General features: G+C 40.5%; 1 protein-coding gene across 1 annotated transcript in view; it reads right to left on the bottom strand.

Moving 5' to 3' along the window:
- Positions 1–20846, bottom strand: part of LOC143299009 (uncharacterized) — a 61720-nt gene that overhangs the window by 1921 nt on the left and 38953 nt on the right. The window contains exons 9-15 of the mRNA XM_076612079.1: positions 13677–13746; positions 11070–11134; positions 8948–9014; positions 8033–8081; positions 6984–7126; positions 6089–6240; positions 3923–3982 (exon numbers count right to left, since the gene is read on the bottom strand). Coding sequence (XP_076468194.1) covers positions 3923–3982; positions 6089–6240; positions 6984–7126; positions 8033–8081; positions 8948–9014; positions 11070–11134; positions 13677–13746 — 606 coding nt within the window. The remainder of the gene's footprint in view (positions 1–3922; positions 3983–6088; positions 6241–6983; positions 7127–8032; positions 8082–8947; positions 9015–11069; positions 11135–13676; positions 13747–20846) is intronic.

The following is a 20846-nucleotide window of genomic DNA, read 5'->3' as shown; positions in this document are numbered from 1 at the left end:
TTGTATTGTACTGTACTGTGAAGCACTGTATTGTACTGTACTGTACTGTGCTGTATTTATTGTATTGTACTGTACTGTGATGCACTGTATTGTACTGTACTGTACTGTGCTGTATTTATTGTATTGTACTGTACTGTGAAGCACTGTATTGTACTGTACTGTACTGTGCTGTATTTATTGTATTGTACTGTACTGTGATGCACTGTATTGTACTGTACTGTGATGCACTGTATTGTACTGTACTGTGCTGTGCTGTATTTATTGTATTGTACTGTACTGTGAAGCACTGTATTGTACTGTACTGTACTGTGCTGTATTTATTGTATTGTACTGTACTGTGATGCACTGTATTGTATTGTACTGTACTGTGATGCACTGTATTGTACTGTACTGTACTGTGCTGTATTTATTGTATTGTACTGTACTGTACTGTGCTGTATTTATTGTATTGTACTGTACTGTGAAGCACTGTATTGTACTGTACTGTACTGTGCTGTATTTATTGTATTGTACTGTACTGTGATGCACTGTATTGTACTGTACTGTGATGCACTGTATTGTACTGTACTGTGATGCACTGTATTGTACTGTACTGTGATGCACTGTATTGTACTGTACTGTACTGTGCTGTATTTATTGTATTGTACTGTACTGTGATGCACTGTATTGTATTGTACTGTACTGTGCTGTATTTACTGTATTGTACTGTACTGTGAAGCACTGTATTGTACTGTGCTGTGCTGTATTTATTGTATTGTACTGTACTGTGATGCACTGTATTGTACTGTACTGTGATGCACTGTATTGTACTGTACTGTACTGTGATGCACTGTATTGTACTGTACTGTGCTGTATTTATTGTATTGTACTGTACTGTGATGCACTGTATTGTACTGTACTGTACTGTGCTGTATTTATTGTATTGTACTGTACTGTGCTGTATTTATTGTATTGTACTGTATTGTGATACATTGTATGGTATTGTACTGTACTGTGATACATTGTATTGAATTGCGATGCATTGTATTGTATTGTGAAACATTGTATTGTATTGTATTGTATTGTATTGTGATACATTGTATGGTATTGTACTGTACTGTGATACATTGTACAGTATTGTACTGTGTTGTGTTTATTGTAGTGTACTGTGTTGTGTTTATTGTATTGTATTGTACCATACTGTGATATATTCATTGTGTTCTATTGTACTGTGCTTTTTACATGCATGACTGTTTTGTTTATTTAGCCCACCATGCAGGCAGCCATACTCCATTTTCTGGGATGTGCATGCTGGCTATGTTCTTGTTTCCATAAACCAATGAACACTGACATAGATTACAGAATCTTAACCTTGCGTATTTGACATTCTGCTTGCGTATACACATGGAGGGGGTTCAGGCACTAGTGGGTCTGCACATATGTTGCCATGGGAGATAGGAAAAATCCTCACCCTCTACCCACCAGGTGCCATTACTGGGATTCAATCCTAGGACTCTCACACTGAAAGTCCAGCACTTTAACCACTCGGCTGTTGCAGCATACAATGCCATGCAGTACATGCGTCGGCCAGTTTCATCCCTACCCCCCTCTTCCCCACACAACAGTTTCTAAAGGAGGTGTCACCGAGTTCAGACAAATCCATACATGCTACACCACATCTGCTAGGCAGATGCCTAACCAGCAGCATAACCCAACGCGCTAAGTCAGGCCTTCAGTGCATGCACATATACTGGTGTACCTGTTAGTGTTGACTTTTTCTACACAATTTTACAAGAGGACAACACTCTCGTTGACATGGATTCTTTTTCTGTGCGCAAAGTGCATGCTTCACACGGCACCTCAGTTTATCGTCTCATCTGAATGACAAGATGCTCAGTTCCATTTTCCAGTCAAACCGAGGAGAAAGGGGAGTGAGTGGGATTCGAACCCAGACCCTAACAGACTTTGTATTGGCAGAGCCATAACCATTCTGTCGCCTTCCTCCTTGAACACAAGAAAAAGGTGAAACACCTTCAGGACTGTCAGACAACATGATCAGGACAACATCACTCCAACTAAACCAACATGCCTGTCAGACTACATGATCAGGACAACATCACTCCAACTAAATCATCATGACTGTCAGACAACATGATCAGGACAACATCACTCCAACTAAATCATCATGACTGTCAGACAACTTGATCAGGACAACATCACTCCAACTAAATCAACATGCCTGTCAGACAACATGATCAGGACAACATCATTTCAACTAAATCATCATGACTGTCAGACAACATGATCAGGTGGACAACATAACTCCAACTAAATCATCATTACTGTCAGACAACATGATCAGGACAACATCACTCCAACTAAATCATCATGACTGTCAGACAACATGATCAGGTGGACATCACTCCAACTAAACCAACATGACTGTCAGACAACATGATCAGGACAACATCACTCCAACTAAACCAACATGACTGTCAGACAACATGATCAGGACAACATCACTCCAACTAAACCAACATGACTGTCAGACAACATGATCAGGACAACATCACTCCAACTAAATCATCATGACTGTCAGACAACATGATCAGGACAACATCACTCCAACTAAATCAACATGACTGTCAGACAACATGATCAGGACAACATCACTCCAACTAAATCATCATGACTGTCAGACAACATGATCAGGACATCACTCCAACTAAATCATCATGACTGTCAGACAACATGATCAGGACAACATCACTCCAACTAAATCAACATGCCTGTCAGACAACATGATCAGGACAACATCATTTCAACTAAATCATCATGCCTGTCAGACAACATGATCAGGTGGACAACATAACTCCAACTAAATCATCATTACTGTCAGACAACATGATCAGGACAACATCACTCCAACTAAATCATCATGCCTGTCAGACAACATGATCAGGACAACATCACTCCAACTAAATCAACATGACTGTCAGACAACATGATCAGGACAACATCACTCCAACTAAATCAACATGCCTGTCAGACAACATGATCAGGACAACATCACTCCAACTAAATCAACATGACTGTCAGACAACATGATCAGGACAACATCACTCCAACTAAATCATCATGACTGTCAGACAACATGATCAGGTGGACAACATCACTCCAACTAAATCATCATGACTGTCAGACAACATGATCAGGTGGACAACATCACTCCAACTAAATCATCATGACTGTCAGACAACATGATCAGGTGGACAACATCACTCCAACTAAATCATCATGACTGTCAGACAACATGATCAGGTGGACATCACTCCAACTAAATCATCATGACTGTCAGACAACATGATCAGGACATCACTCCAACTAAATCATCATGACTGTCAGACAACATGATCAGGACATCACTCCAACTAAATCAACTCTGAGAGAGACAGTGTTCTTTAACTTAACGTCTTTCCACTTTGAGTGATATTAGAAAAGAGAATGTGTGAGTGTGAGTGAGTATAAGTGTGTGTGTGTGTGTGTGTGTGTGTGTGTGTGTGTGTGTGTTTGTGTGCATGCGTTCGCATGATTCTGCCATTTCTGTAAAGTGCCCATAGTCCTATTCAGAGAACAGGCACTGTATAAATTCACATGATCATCATTATCATTATAATAAAAAATACATGATGATGATGATGATGATTAAACATTTTATGTTATCAGTATGATGATGATGATCATTATTATTATCATTAATAGTAGTAGTAGTAGTGGTGGTGGTGGTAGTAGTAATAGCAGCAGTAGTAGTAGTAGCAGCAGCAGTAGTAGTAGCAACAGTAGTAGTAGCAACAACAGCAGCAGTAGTAGTAGTAATAGCAGTATCATCCTTTTTATCATTATCATTAAACCAAAGCAGCCCCTCCACAGACAGAGAACTTACCCACACACACCAATGACCACCAACATCCAGTCCAGCATCAGCTGTGACCTGGTCAGTGAACTGAAACATGTAACACACAGCGTTTCCCCGTTTCATTCTCTTATCTTTAAAACCCAGCCAACCACGTACAGCCACACCAAGGCTGGAAAACCTTAAATATCCATCCTGAACAATATGGAAAAAAAACCCAACCTCCCCCCCACACTCCCCCCAAAAGCCCAAACCAACACACACACACAAAGGAAAAGAAAACAAGTACAGTCTTCCTCATGCCCATAATCCTACAACACACCTGTGATGCTGACCAAAGATCAAATACGCATGTTAAAGATCCTGCAACCCATGTCAGTGTTCGGTGGGTTATGGAGACACGAAAATACCCAGCATGCATGAACCACGACAGAGTCATCGGCAAGTCGATGTTGGTCATGTAACGGAAAGAAGAAGTCCACCAAAAGGATAGAAAAAAACAGGTATAATTAACCTGAGCATAATAACATATAACGCACAAAGTAATACATGTCCATACAAACAACCAGGAACAATCAACCTGAACATAATCACACATAACGCACAAAGTAACACATGTCTGTAGAAACAGCCAGGAATAATTAACCTGAACATAATCACACATAACGCACAAAGTAACACATGTCTGTAGAAACAGCCAGGAATAATTAACCTGAACATAATCACACATAACGCATAAAGTCACACATAACGCATAAAGTAACACATGTCTGTAGAAACAGCCAGGAATAATTAACCTGAACATCATGACAAAAAGCACAAACATGTCAGTGGACAGTGGATTCCTGGCCTGCCACGCTGGTTTGGTGGTGAAGGGGTTAACCTGAACTGACCACACTGAGTCAAGTCAGGGCTGAACAACTGTGGACATCAATCCTAGACATCTTGGAAGACCAGAAATAACACTGTCATGCCATCTTTAAAGCACAAAGAAAGATAGCAGGAAAGACCCAGTAAAACAGACTGTGGGTCTGAATCAGTGAATGCTGAACAGAACAAACTGCACAACATGGAAATACGGCGTAAACTGAAAGACTTACAGTGTATCATTGGTATGACTGGGAAGTTTCTTTTTTTCTCTCTCTATATTTAATGCAAATTTGGTATTGACAGACATAATTTCTCAGAGAAAGTGAATTTGTCACAGTTTGCCATGGACTCTCTCTCTCTCACACACACACACACAACACACACACACACACACACTTCACTCACATGTGTAAACACAGACGTAAGCAAAAAACAACAACAAAATCTGGAATGAAAAAGAGGCACAAGTGCAGTACATACAAGCGTGGAAGTCTGTAAAACATGCCATCAGTAGCTTTGAAAGATACATCAAGTTTTCTTAACAGTAATACAATCTTTAATATGTCTATTTTTCATATCGTTTGGAGTCCAGGTGCAGTATGCTGAGCAACTCCCAGCAGACAGCAAAGTTTGGAGGTACTGAAGCTTGTTTTGGCTGCTCAACACCTTTGTCTAAAAATAGCTGTCGCAGTAGGTAAGTCCATTCAGTTGACACTAAGTCATTTTCTTGACTGAGAAGAATATCAGGTATGTAACAATCACAATTATGAGTCATACGTCCTTTATGTTAGTAATTTACAAATCTGGTGGTGGCCATTTTGGATTTTTTTTTAGCAATAACTCAAAATGCTCAACATTTACGACTTGTCCTCCAATGGCTTTGGACTCAGCACCCACAAGTCATGTGAAACCAACAAAAACAACAATGTAATTTATGACGCAAAACCAGGTATTCTGGTTATTGCTCAGACTAAGTCCTATGAGCTTATAGTGTGTGTGCGAGTGTATATATAGATTTTTGTGTTCCTGATGTGTTGTTTTTTTGTGTGTTATACTGATTTTTGTGTTTCTGATGTGGTGTCTTTGTGTGTGTGTGTGTGCATGTTATAGATTTTTGCGCCCCGATATGTCGTTTTTAACGTCCATGTTATATTGATTTTTTTCCTGATGTGTTGTTTTTGTGTGTGTTATATTGACTGTTATGTCCCAAATGGTTTGTTCTTTTGTCCATGTTATAGTGATTCTGGCTTCCTGATGTGTTGCTGTGAGTACTATACTGATTTTTCCCGTGCAGGGAGCAGTGGAGGCGGTGACTGACTGACTGACCCACGGAAGATGTTCATGTGGAAGATGCCGGGCAGGATGAAGGCCAGCAGAGTGCAGCAGCTGGACCCCACCAGCGCCATCAGGTTGGCGAAGTTTGGCACCGCCAGCACCACGAACCCCGTCAGCACCACCAGGCAGAACCGCAGACAGTTCTGTGACAGGGTACAGCCTGGGGTTAGGGTCACTCCACACACACACACACACACAGCATGACACACACACACACACACACACAGCATGACACACACAGCAACACACACACACACATACACAGCACCACACACACCACCCACCATACACAGCACCACACACACACACATACACAGCACCACACACACACACACACACAAACCATACACACCAAGAACACCAAAAGACACCACAGACATATACAAAAATGACATATCAAGAACACAAGCATGAATATAACAAGGATGCAAAATACGACCTATCAGGGGCACAAAAATCAAATAACACACACACAAACAACACATCAGAAACACATGAATCAATATAACCTGGGCGCAAAAACTGCACAAAAATCAATGTAAGACACACAAACAGCAGGAACACTAGAATCAATATACATGGACGCAAAAAACCCCGACACATCAGGAACACAGTAATCAATGTAAGACACACACAAAAACGACACATCCGGAACACAAAAATCAATATAAGACACACACAAAAACGACACATCCAGAACACAAAAATCAATATGACACACACAAAAACGACACATCCAGAACACAATAATCAATATAAGACACACAAAAACGACACATCTGGAACACAATAATCAATATAACACACACACACACCATACACACAAAATGCCACATCAGGGACACAACAATCCATGTGACACAGACACAAAAGACAGGCAACTCACAGCCTTCCAGACAGACTTTCCGGCATCAGGGAGGAGGTAAGTCTCCAGCAGTTTGACGACCGGGAACATCATGATGGGGTAGGTGAAGAACACCCCCAGACACAGACACGACTTCACCAGCATCCCAAAGTCAAACCCTGTCCCTGTGGGAAAACAACGTGTGTGTGTGTGTGTGTGTGTGAAGGTGAAGAGCACCCCCAGACACAGATACAAATTCACCAGCATCCCAAAGTCAAACCCGGATCCTGTGTCAACATCATGTAGATATCTATCTATCTATCTGTCTATATACATAAATATATCCCCCTGAATTTGGCCTGAAAATGGAGTACGACTGCCTACAAGGTGAGGGTAAAATACGGTCATAGACGTAAAAAGCCCACTTGTGCACACAAGGTGAACGTGGGAGTTGCAGCCCACGAGCAAAGAAGAAGAAGATATAGATTTTCATACAATGTTAAGACTTGTTTTCCCTAAAATTCTGGTTTTTACCATCAGTGTTCTGCTTGTGTTAGCTTTTGAGAGACATGCTTAGAAAAGCCGAGCTGTGGTGAGTTTCTCTCTGCTTCAGAGGGTGTTTCTCTCAGGCAGCAGTCAGGAGCAGGCAGCAAGCCTGAGGAGCAGCACACAGTGCCAAACAGCTGTCGCTTGTTGCACACCAACCTCCCTTTTGGAGGAACAACATGACCACCATGAGCATTAATCACAGATTTTTAAAACCACTACCCCACCCCATGTGCACATCAGTTTTAAAGGCTGCAAGTTAAACCAAGACTGTCATTTGATGCGCCTTCTATTTCTTTATGGATCATGAAGACATCTGGGATTGGATTTATTATTCAGTATACATATTTTTATGTCTATATCTTTAAATATATATATATATATATGAATGGAAAGACAAACTAAGAGTAAGCAAAAAGCATAAAAAACAACAACAAACCAATAAAAAGAAACAGGTGAAAGTACAACAATAACAACAGGCTGACATTACAAGAAGACTGGATGAAGTTGTCATGATGATGATGACGATGAAAATGGATATTCACCTTTTGGCAGGTTGAGTGTGATGATGGATTTAGTCTCTGGTCCAAAGGACTGGAAAAAGAAAAGCAGAGATGTTGTTATAAAAATAATCTACAGAAGTAGTTCATACAATATTTGATTTTTTCCCCCCCTAATTCCGCTTCCCCCGTCTTGCCTCTCAAACACACCCTTCCAATATCATGTTTTTTCTTTCTCCAATCACTGACACTCACCCTCTCCATTTTAGATTTTGTACTCTATCTTTTCCACATTCTATTCTCTCTGTCTCTGTCTATCTCTCTCTCTATCTCTCTTCCTTTCTTAGTCCCCTCCCCCTTGCCCCCCCTACCCCCACCTCAACCGCCCCCCTTTTCATTCGAATGTACAGAAATGTCGATTTCTAATTAATACTAACAATCATCATTATGATAGGAATGAAAATAATCCAAATCATAATAATAATATAATTTATATTCAGTCTAATATCATCATCTTAGATGAACAGATTATAAATAAATAAATGAAGATGTTGTTATGACAGAGCAAACATCTTCCTTTTTCTTCTTCTTTTGATGAGAGCATTGCACTTTTGTTTGTTTGTTTGGCATTATCATTATGATTACGATGAAACTGATATTATTATCATCATTAACACCATTGTTATAATAACATAACAACAACAATACTACCACTGTTACTACTTCTCCTACTACCAATGATAATGACAACAACAAGAACAACAATAATACTAATACTAATAATAATAATGAAAATAATAACATTAACAATATTGATAATAACAATCATACTAATACTAATGACGTTGATACTACTATTACTGCTACTACTACTAACAATAGTAACAATGACAATACTACCACTGCTACTACTAACAATAGTATTGATAATAAGAAGAAGAAGATTGCCAGAATCTTCACCAGATATCCGCAGGATCCAAAGGTGATGTAGAGAGTGGTGACGACAGTCATGGCCGTGATGAAAAACCTGCACACACAGCACCCAGGTTATCATCTGGATGTATCAGTTTCAGTTTCAGTATCAGTAGCTCAAGGAGGCGTCACTGCATTCGGACAAATCCATATACGCTACACCACATCTGCCAAGCAGATGCCTGACCAGCAGCGTAACCCAACGCGCTTAGTCAGCCCTTGAGAGAGAGAAAAAAAGGTGAATAAATAATAGATAAATACATAAAAAAGAACTACTACTACTAATAATAATATGTATAAGGCACAAAAACTTGATGAAGTCAACTATAAGCATACATACATAAAAAAAGAAGAAAAAAAGTAGTAGTAGTAATAATAATAATAAATAAATAAATAAAAAAGACAACAATGATAAATAAGCAAATAAATGTAAAACATGGAGACACACATTCACACATACACCCACATATGCATAACAGATATGAACCAAACATGCATTTTGCACCCTAACATGCATCTGGACGTAAACACAACATCTTCATCCACTGAGGTTTCTTTCCAGCAGTTCTGTGTGTTGGAGAAGGGAGTCAAGAAAGGCCTTGCAATGTGAGGAATGCTGATTCTCGTCTGTCACACTACTTGCAATGTGAGGAATGCTGATTCTCGTCTGTCACACTACTTGCAATGTGAGGAATGCTGATTCTCGTCTGTCACACTACTTGCAATGTGAGGAATGCTGATTCTCGTCTGTCACAATACTTGCGATGTGAGGAATGCTGATTCTCGTCTGTCACACTACTTGCAATGTGAGGAATGCTGATTCTCGTCTGTCACACTACTTGCAATGTGAGGAATGCTGATTCTCGTCTGTCACAATACTTGCAATGTGAGGAATGCTGATTCTCGTCTGTCACAATACTTGCGATGTGAGGAATGCTGATTCTCGTCTGTCACAATACTTGCAATGTGAGGAATGCTGATTCTCGTCTGTCACAATACTTGCAATGTGAGGAATGCTGATTCTCGTCTGTCACACTACTTGCAATGTGAGGAATGCTGATTCTCGTCTGTCACAATACTGGCAATGTGAGGAATGCTGATTCTCGTCTGTCACACTACTTGCAATGTGAGGAATGCTGATTCTCGTCTGTCACACTACTTGCAATGTGAGGAATGCTGATTCTCGTCTGTCACACTACATGATAAACACAAAAAGTATTTCAGAAAAAAAAATTTTCAGCTGAGAAAATGGTTTAATAGACAAAACCATTTCAGCCTAGAAAATTGCTCAAATGAGATGTAACATTTTCAGCTTTGTAAATCACATGCTTCAAACAAAACTATTGCAGCTATGAAATGGCTGAATCAAAACAAAACTATTTCAGCTCAGAAAATGACTGAATAAACCCCCCTTCCCCCACCCTAACTATTTCAGCTTAGAAAATGGCTCAGTCAAAACAAACCTATTTCAGCTAAGAAAATGACTGAATACAAAACTATTTCAGCTTGCAAAATGGCTCAATTAAAAAAACTATTTCAGCTGAGAAAATGGATCAGTTAAAAGAAAACCATTTCAACTAAGAAAATGGTTCAATTAAAACAAAACTATTTCAGCTAAGGAAATGACTGAATACAAAGCAAAACTATTTCAGCTAAGGAAATGACTGAATACAAAGCAAAACTATTTCAGCAAAGAAAATGGCATGACTTTTCGTACTGTCTTTTGGCCACACACATCGTCACTGTGGTGTCAGTTTCAGTTTCAGTTTCAGTAGCTCAAGGAGGCGTCATTGCGTTCGGACAAATCCATATACGCTACACCACATCTGCCAAGCAGATGCCTGACCAGCAGAATAACCCAACACGCTTAGTCAGGCCTTGAGAAAAAAAAGAAGAAAAGATAAATACATAAAAAAAGAACTACTGCTACTAATAATAATATGTATAAGGCGCAAAAACTTGAAGAAGCCAACTATAAGCATACAAACCCCCCCCCCCCCCCCCCCAAAAAAACCCCCACCAAAACCAAACAAAAAACTCCTAAATAACTAAATAATAATAATATAATAAAACAAAAACCAGTGGTGTCACTGTTCCATGCATCACTCACTTTTTGAATTTATGACGCACTTCTTCAGACAGCGAAGTCTCCAGGGACAGAATCATCCCTGCTCCCTGCAACCCCATGCCTTCATTGGTCAACAATAAACATCCTTCAGAACAGTTCATTGGTCAACAATAAACATCCTTCAGAACAGTTCATTGGTCAACAATAAACATCCTTCAGAACAGTTCATCTGTCAACAATAAACATCCTTCAGAACAGTTCATTGGTCAACAATAAACATCCTTCAGAACAGTTCATTGGTCAACAATAAACATCCTTCAGAACAGTTCATTGGTCAACAATAAACATCCTTCAGAACAGTTCACTGGTCAACATTAAACATCCTTCAGAACAGTTCATCTGTCAACAATAAACATCCTTTAAAACACTTCATTGGTCAACAATAAACATCCTTCAGAACAGTTCATTGGTCAACAATAAACATCCTTCAAAACATTTCAACTGTCAACAATAAACATCCTTCAGAACAGTTCATTGGTCAACAATAAACATCCTTCAGAACAGTTCATTGGTCAACAATAAACATCCTTCAGAACAGTTCATTGGTCAACAATAAACATCCTTCAGAACACTTCATCTGTCAACAATAAACATCCTTGAAAACACTGTTCACACACACACACACAATCACTGCAATGCCATATGTCCATTTGTCAACAATCAACATACTCCAAAACACAGTTAACACACACACACACTCAGTCGCAAACTGTAGCACAATGAAGTAAAAAGTATTCAAGCAAATAATCACACAACCAAGAAATGCAGACATTCAAAGACATCTCACACCTAAAATGCAACAGGCAAAGGTAAGACATTTCATACAGTGCATTCATATAAAATTCAGCCACAACACACACACACACACACACATACACACAGAGAAGTTATATCATTCTGGGTACACACCAAAGATTCAAAAGAAGATAGCCATCTGAGGCAAGCATATGATGATATGTTATCAATGGAAAAAGTTCCTTTAACCAATTTTGTCAAAAAGATACTGGCTTCAATTGGATTCTCCCACATGCGGGAAAACCAGGTAACACTCAACATTAAGTGACTGCAATATTTTGTTATAAATAAACTAGAAAATAACTATGTTCAATATTGGAACAGCACAAAGAACGGGAGTATTTCAAGGCCCTCCTTTTGCTGTAACAGTGTGAACATACACATTACAGCCTCCCTGATCAGCCAAAGTATACAAAACATGGAAAAGCATTGTGTGGATTGCCAATAAGTGTGCATGAACTTGATACTGAGAGGACGTCACAACAACATAACTAGGAAAGACTGGCTATGTAGAGCATGTGGAATTATGGAGGATGAACTACATTTTCCTGATAAATGTAGAATGTATATCGATTTCAGATCACAACTCCTTGTGACTGTTAATTCCTAACTTCCAAATAAATTGGCCAGATGGCATCAACAACACAATACTCCAAGGCCTCTGTTGCTACTAAGCTTTTTTCAACCCCACCTGGCAAGATATGTTTTTGAGAGTTTTAAGGTCCATAATTCATAACTATGTCTTGGGCAAAATCCTGCATGTGCTTACAATTAAATGTATTTTTCTGTTTGTTGTGTTCAGTTTTAGTGTTCATTCCTCTGATGGGCTTTCCAACAACAACAAAAAAAGTTCTGAGTGCTGAGTTCACACACACACACTGGAAGTTAAAAGAATAAGTGAAAATATCATGCACTCCCAAGAGACATGAGAGAGCCAGAAGCTACTCCTGTCGTCAGTGCAATATTACAGCGTGTGACAGTAAGCTTTGGATGTTTGGCTGGAAGTGTGGTGATGCAAAGTTCATCTGTTATCAAGATGTGTGGACATAACATGAAGGGAGTAAACAGATGCTGTTTGTGCGTGAAATTCAGTGTGTGTGTGTGTGTGTGTGTGTGTGTGTGTGTGTGTGTGTGTGTGTGTGTGTGCGTGTGTGTGTGCGTGCAGTGTTTGAAACATAAAGAGACTGGAACATTTCAAACAGAAGAGACAAAATGCAAGGTGTCCAAACTATATGAAGAGTACACGAGTCAGTTTAAAAGAAAAGAGCATGACACATCCTTCAGTTCAGACCGTGATATACCTGACTCAGTCAAACACATCGATAAAATACAAAACATAGAGATGAATGTATGCCACACTACAACTGCTAAAGAACACATCAATAAACTACAAAACATAGAGATGAATGTATGCCACATTACAACTGCTAAAGAACACATCAATAAACTACAAAACATGGAGATGAATGTATGCCACATTACAACTGCTAAAGAACACATCAATAAACTACAAAACATAGAGATGAATGTATGCCACATTACAACTGCTAAAGAACACATCAATAAACTACAAAACATAGAGATGAATGTATGCCACATTACAACTGCTAAAGAACAGGAAAGGAGAGCAGAATTCACATCTTTGCACAAACCCAACCTACTCGTCACGGGCCTACCCTGGGCATGCATGAAATATTAACCTAAAACGAAATGAAATAAGTAAACAGGTAAGAAATGAGAACATAGTGGCCAGTATGAGTGAAATAAATTAAGGATGAATCAAAGAGAACTCACCTCATAGCAGTAGATGGCAATGGCAAGGAAGAATGGAAAGCCTTTAATGGACATCTCCTTAGGGTGTATTCTGTTGACATAATACACATGGGTTGTGTGTCACACTGTGTTTCTATGTAGTCTGTCGACATAATACACATTGGTTGTGTGTCACACTGTGTTTCTGTGTAGTCTGTTGACATAATACACATTGGTTGTGTGTCACACTGTGTTTCTATGTAGTCTGTCGACATAATACACATTGGTTGTATGTCACACTGTGTTTCTATGTGTAGTCTGTTGACATAATACACATTGGTTGTGTGTCACACTGTGTTTCTATGTAGTCTGTCGACATAATACACATTGGTTCTGTGTCACACAGTGTTTCTATGTAGTCTGTTGACATAATACACATTGGTTGTATGTCACACTGTGTTTCTATGTAGTCTGTTGACATAATACACATTGGTTGCATGTCACACTGTGTTTCTATGTAGTCTGTTGACATAATACACATTGGTTGTATGTCACACAGTGTTTCTATGTAGGCTGTTGACATAATACACATTGGTTGTGTATCACACTGTGTTTCTATGTGTAGTCTGTTGACATAATACACATTGGTTGTGTATCACACTGTGTTTCTATGTGTAGTCTGTCGACATAACATACATGTGTTGTGTGTCACACTGTGTTTCTATGTGTAGTCTGTTGACATAACATACATGTGTTGTGTGTCACACACAGTGTTTCTATGTGTAGTCTGTCGACATAACATACATGTGTTGTGTGTCACACACTGTGTTTCTATGTGTAGTCTGTCGACATAACGTACATGTGCTGTGTGTCACACAGTTCGTTTCTATGTGTACAAGGGGTGATCAACCACCTCTCTCTTCACTGCCTCCACATCAAGTCACGTTCATCACCTCAACAAGAAATATCACAACACATTTTGACATCTGCACTTCTGTCTATGAATACTCGGAAAAGCCAAGCGCTTGCATTCAAGCATACTAGTACATCTCAGTCACCGCATTAGATCACAACAATCACAATATAGTGAGCTGTCAAAATTTGAAGCCCCAAAACTAGTTCTGTCCTTTTCCATGAGGAAAAAAAATAATAATAACAATAATAATAATAATGGATACTTATATAGCACACTATCCAGAAATCTGCTCTAGGTGCTTTACAAAAACGCTTTGTTAACATAAAACATTACATCTATGTTACATACACACACCAAAATGTGACTACACAAACACACACACACACACACTGCATACATACATTTTAACAATACATGTGTATCTAACAGCTACCCTAACACATACACACACATAGGCAGGCACAAACTTACATAAACGCACACACACACACAATACACATTCATATACATGCATGTAGTTATGTACACATACATATGTATACACACATAGTAAAGCACAGCTAAATGTGGACACATCAGAGCACAAAGTAATACAAAGGAGTGATAAAGCTTTGTATGATAACATATGCGAATGATAATAATGGCAAGATTATCAATAATAATAGGCTCTGTGATATGGTTAGATTATCAATGACAATAAATCTTGTGATAAGGTAAGATTATCAATGACAATAAACAAGACCAGATGGTAAGATTATCAATGGTAAATTCTGTGAGATGGTAAGATATATCAATGGTGACAGTATTTGTGAGATGGTAAAATTATCAAAGAAACTTTACCAGATGGTAAGATATATCAAAGATAACAATATTTGTGAGATGGTAAGATGATCAAAGGTAATAAACTTTACCAGATGGTAAGATAATTATATCAAAGATAAAATACTTTACCAGGTGGTAAGATATATAAAAAATAACATACTTTGCAAGATGGGAAGGAAACCAACGACAATAAACTTTGTGTCAGGGTAAGGATATCAAACTATAAATGACAGAACATTTTTTGAGATGTTAAGGATATCAAACTATAAATGATAGAACATTTTGTGAGTTGGTAAGGATATCAAACTATAAATGATAGAACATTTTGTGAGTTGTAAGATGTATGAATGATAATAAGCATTGTCAGACCGTTACAAAAAATACTAAAAAGAAAGTCAAGTGACAGTTCCCCCAACCACACACACACCACCTTCAATATTCCATTTACACAACCCAACAACATCAGTATGACTGGAGTCCCCTGACCACACACACCACCTTCAATATTCCATTTACACAACCCAACAACATCAGCATGACTGGAGTCCCCCAACCACACACACACCACCTTCAATATTCCATTTACACAACCCAACAACATCAGCATGACTGGAGTTCCCCAACCACACACACACCACCTTCAATATTCCATTTACACAACCCAACAACATCAGCATGACTGGAGTTTCCTCATGTACATCTGAATGACTGACACGCCACCCATACCCAGAAATACTTGTTAAATACCTTTTGTGCTGCCTACGACATAAATACTCCAATGGGATAAACATCAAAATGACAAATTCTACAGTATCTTTTATAACCTCTTTTTTGATCTGGCATACAGTACAACATGTGAAAATGAAAAAAACAACAACAAAAAACAAAAAAACAAAAACAAAACAAAACACAAAAAAACCACCCCGAAAAAGAGCACACATAATGAATAATATTTCATGAATTACATTAGTTGAAGTTGTACATTTTTTTGATTTTAACCCACCCCCTCCCCCGGCAAAAAGAAACAAAACAAAGGGAATATTCTACGGTGTTTCTACATGTAGATATACCATAAAGATAGTCAACAGAAAAAAAGAAAAATTTCAAACGAAAGTGTTTTTTGATTAGTCTTTCCGCTGGTTAAACATTTACTGCACAGTCAACAGCATCCAATCACCCACATCTGAATTCTTCTCCATCCCAGAAAAATATATTGCATACACAACAACTGAAGCAGCTGGCCATCGAGGAATAATGGAGAATACTTGGATTTCTTGCGGTTAACTTAACGGCAACAGAACTCAGTGTACAGCTCACATATCCCGATACATTGGCATAAAATAGCTACGACCTCTCTTGAACAGCAACAAAAGAAAAACCAAACAAAATAAAACAAAGACAAAGAAAAAACAACAACAAAAAACAATTAACAAATGCTTCACACAGTTAAAAAAACAACAATCAAAAACAACAGCAACAAAATACCACTTGGCAAAACGGTATAAACTGGTTCCAAGCCCTCAACACAACTGAATCGTACAGTGCACACGTTTCAGACAGATAGCCCCTCCACTTCCAGACCAGTGTCTAGCTCCACAGGCGGCAAACCCCAGCCACACCTGCTGCAAGTCAGTCAGCACTGTCCTCTGGCCACAGTCAGCCATCAACCCCAGCATAAAAAACAGTGTGCACAGGTGTGAAAGCTGTCATCTGTAGTTTCAGTTCCAGTAGCTCAAGGAGGCATCACTGCGTTCGGACAAATCCATATACGCTACACCACATCTGCCAAGCAGATGCCTGACCAGCAGCATAACCCAACGCGCTTTGTCAGGCCTTGAGAAAAACAAAAACAAAAAACAAAACAAACTAAATAAATAATAATATAATTTAAAAAAAAAAGAAAAAAAAAAGAAAAGAAAAAAAGACAACAATGATGATAAATAAGCATGAACCCCAGGACAGAACAGTGTGTGCAGGTGTGAAAACTGTCACCTGTAATGACAGTGAACCATGAACCCCAGGACAGAACAGTGTGTGCAGGTGTGAAAACTGTCACCTGTAATGACAGTGAACCACAAACCCCAGGGCAGAACAGTGTGTGCAGGTGTGAAAACTGTCACCTGTAATGACAGTGAACCACAAACCCCAGGACAGAACAGTGTGTGCAGGTGTGAAAACTGTCACCTGTAATGACAGTGAACCATGAACCCCAGGACAGAACAGTGTGTGCAGGTGTGAAAACTGTCACCTGTAATGACAGTGAACCATGAACCCCAGGACAGAACAGTGTGTGCAGGTGTGAAAACTGTCACCTGTAATGACAGTGAACCACAAACCCCAGGGCAGAACAGTGTGTGCAGGTGTGAAAACTGTCACCTGTAATGACAGTGAACCATGAACCCCAGGACAGAACAGTGTGTGCAGGTGTGAAAACTGTCACCTGTAATGACAGTGAACCACAAACCCCAGGGCAGAACAGTGTGTGCAGGTGTGAAAACTGTCACCTGTAATGACAGTGAACCATGAACCCCAGGACAGAACAGTGTGTGCAGGTGTGAAAACTGTCACCTGTAATGACAGTGAACCATGAACCCCAGGACAGAACAGTGTGTGCAGGTGTGAAAACTGTCACCTGTAATGACAGTGAACCATGAACCCCAGGACAGAACAGTGTGTGCAGGTGTGAAAACTGTCACCTGTAATGACAGTGAACCATGAACCCCAGGACAGAACAGTGTGTGCAAGTGTGAAAACTGTCACCTGTAATGACAGTGAACCATGAACCCCAGGACAGAACAGTGTGTGCAGGTGTGAAAACTGTCACCTGTAATGACAGTGAACCATGAACCCCAGGACAGAACAGTGTGTGCAGGTGTGAAAACTGTCACCTGTAATGACAGTGAACCACAAACCCCAGGGCAGAACAGTGTGTGCAGGTGTGAAAACTGTCACCTGTAATGACAGTGAACCACAAACCCCAGGACAGAACAGTGTGTGCAGGTGTGAAAACTGTCACCTGTAATGACAGTGAACCATGAACCCCAGGGCAGAACAGTGTGTGCAGGTGTGAAAACTGTCACCTGTAATGACAGTGAACCATGAACCCCAGGACAGAACAGTGTGTGCAGGTGTGAAAACTGTCACCTGTAATGACAGTGAACCACAAACCCCAGGGCAGAACAGTGTGTGCAGGTGTGAAAACTGTCACCTGTAATGACAGTGAACCATGAACCCCAGGACAGAACAGTGTGTGCAGGTGTGAAAACTGTCACCTGTACTGACAGTGAACCACAAACCCCAGGGCAGAACAGTGTGTGCAGGTGTGAAAACTGTCACCTGTAATGACAGTGAACCATGAACCCCAGGACAGAACAGTGTGTGCAGGTGTGAAAACTGTCACCTGTACTGACAGTGAACCACAAACCCCAGGGCAGAACAGTGTGTGCAGGTGTGAAAACTGTCACCTGTAATGACAGTGAACCACAAACCCCAGGGCAGAACAGTGTGTGCAGGTGTGAAAACTGTCACCTGTAATGACAGTGAACCACAAACCCCAGGGCAGAACAGTGTGTGCAGGTGTGAAAACTGTCACCTGTAATGACAGTGAACCACAAACCCCAGGGCAGAACAGGTGTGTGCAGGTGTGAAAGCTGTCACCTGTAATGACAGTGAACCACAAACCCCAGGACAGAACAGTGTGTGCAGGTGTGAAAACTGTCACCTGTAATGACAGTGAACCACAAACCCCAGGACAGAACAGTGTGTGCAGGTGTGAAAACTGTCACCTGTAATGACAGTGAACCATGAACCCCAGGACAGAACAGTGTGTGCAGGTGTGAAAACTGTCACCTGTAATGACAGTGAACCATGAACCCCAGGACAGAACAGTGTGTGCAGGTGTGAAAACTGTCACCTGTAATGACAGTGAACCATGAACCCCAGGGCAGAACAGTGTGTGCAGGTGTGAAAACTGTCACCTGTAATGACAGTGAACCACAAACCCCAGGGCAGAACAGGTGTGTGCAGGTGTGAAAGCTGTCACCTGTACTGACAGTGAACCACAAACCCCAGGACAGAACAGTGTGTGCAGGTGTGAAAGCTGTCACCTGTACTGACAGTGAACCACAAACCCAGGACAGAACAGTGTGTGCAGGTGTGAAAGCTGTCACCTGTAATGACAGTGAACCATGAACCCCAGGACAGAACAGTGTGTGCAGGTGTGAAAACTGTCACCTGTAATGACAGTGAACCATGAACCCCAGGACAGAACAGTGTGTGCAGGTGTGAAAACTGTCACCTGTAATGACAGTGAACCATGAACCCCAGGACAGAACAGTGTGTGCAGGTGTGAAAACTGTCACCTGTAATGACAGTGAACCATGAACCCCAGGACAGAACAGTGTGTGCAAGTGTGAAAACTGTCACCTGTAATGACAGTGAACCATGAACCCCAGGACAGAACAGTGTGTGCAGGTGTGAAAACTGTCACCTGTAATGACAGTGAACCATGAACCCCAGGACAGAACAGTGTGTGCAGGTGTGAAAACTGTCACCTGTAATGACAGTGAACCACAAACCCCAGGGCAGAACAGTGTGTGCAGGTGTGAAAACTGTCACCTGTAATGACAGTGAACCAGAAACCGCAGGACAGAACAGTGTGTGCAGGTGTGAAAACTGTCACCTGTAATGACAGTGAACCACAAACCCCAGGGCAGAACAGTGTGTGCAGGTGTGAAAACTGTCACCTGTAATGACAGTGAACCATGAACCCCAGGGCAGAACAGTGTGTGCAGGTGTGAAAACTGTCACCTGTAATGACAGTGAACCACAAACCCCAGGGCAGAACAGTGTGTGCAGGTGTGAAAACTGTCACCTGTAATGACAGTGAACCATGAACCCCAGGACAGAACAGTGTGTGCAGGTGTGAAAACTGTCACCTGTACTGACAGTGAACCACAAACCCCAGGGCAGAACAGTGTGTGCAGGTGTGAAAACTGTCACCTGTAATGACAGTGAACCACAAACCCCAGGGCAGAACAGTGTGTGCAGGTGTGAAAACTGTCACCTGTAATGACAGTGAACCACAAACCCCAGGGCAGAACAGTGTGTGCAGGTGTGAAAACTGTCACCTGTAATGACAGTGAACCACAAACCCCAGGGCAGAACAGGTGTGTGCAGGTGTGAAAGCTGTCACCTGTAATGACAGTGAACCACAAACCCCAGGACAGAACAGTGTGTGCAGGTGTGAAAACTGTCACCTGTAATGACAGTGAACCACAAACCCCAGGACAGAACAGTGTGTGCAGGTGTGAAAACTGTCACCTGTAATGACAGTGAACCATGAACCCCAGGACAGAACAGTGTGTGCAGGTGTGAAAACTGTCACCTGTAATGACAGTGAACCATGAACCCCAGGACAGAACAGTGTGTGCAGGTGTGAAAACTGTCACCTGTAATGACAGTGAACCATGAAC

Source organism: Babylonia areolata, chromosome 24 (assembly GCF_041734735.1).
Source record: "Babylonia areolata isolate BAREFJ2019XMU chromosome 24, ASM4173473v1, whole genome shotgun sequence".
Lineage (NCBI taxonomy): Eukaryota > Metazoa > Mollusca > Gastropoda > Neogastropoda > Buccinidae > Babylonia > Babylonia areolata.
This window is presented reverse-complemented; position numbering and strand designations above follow the sequence as displayed.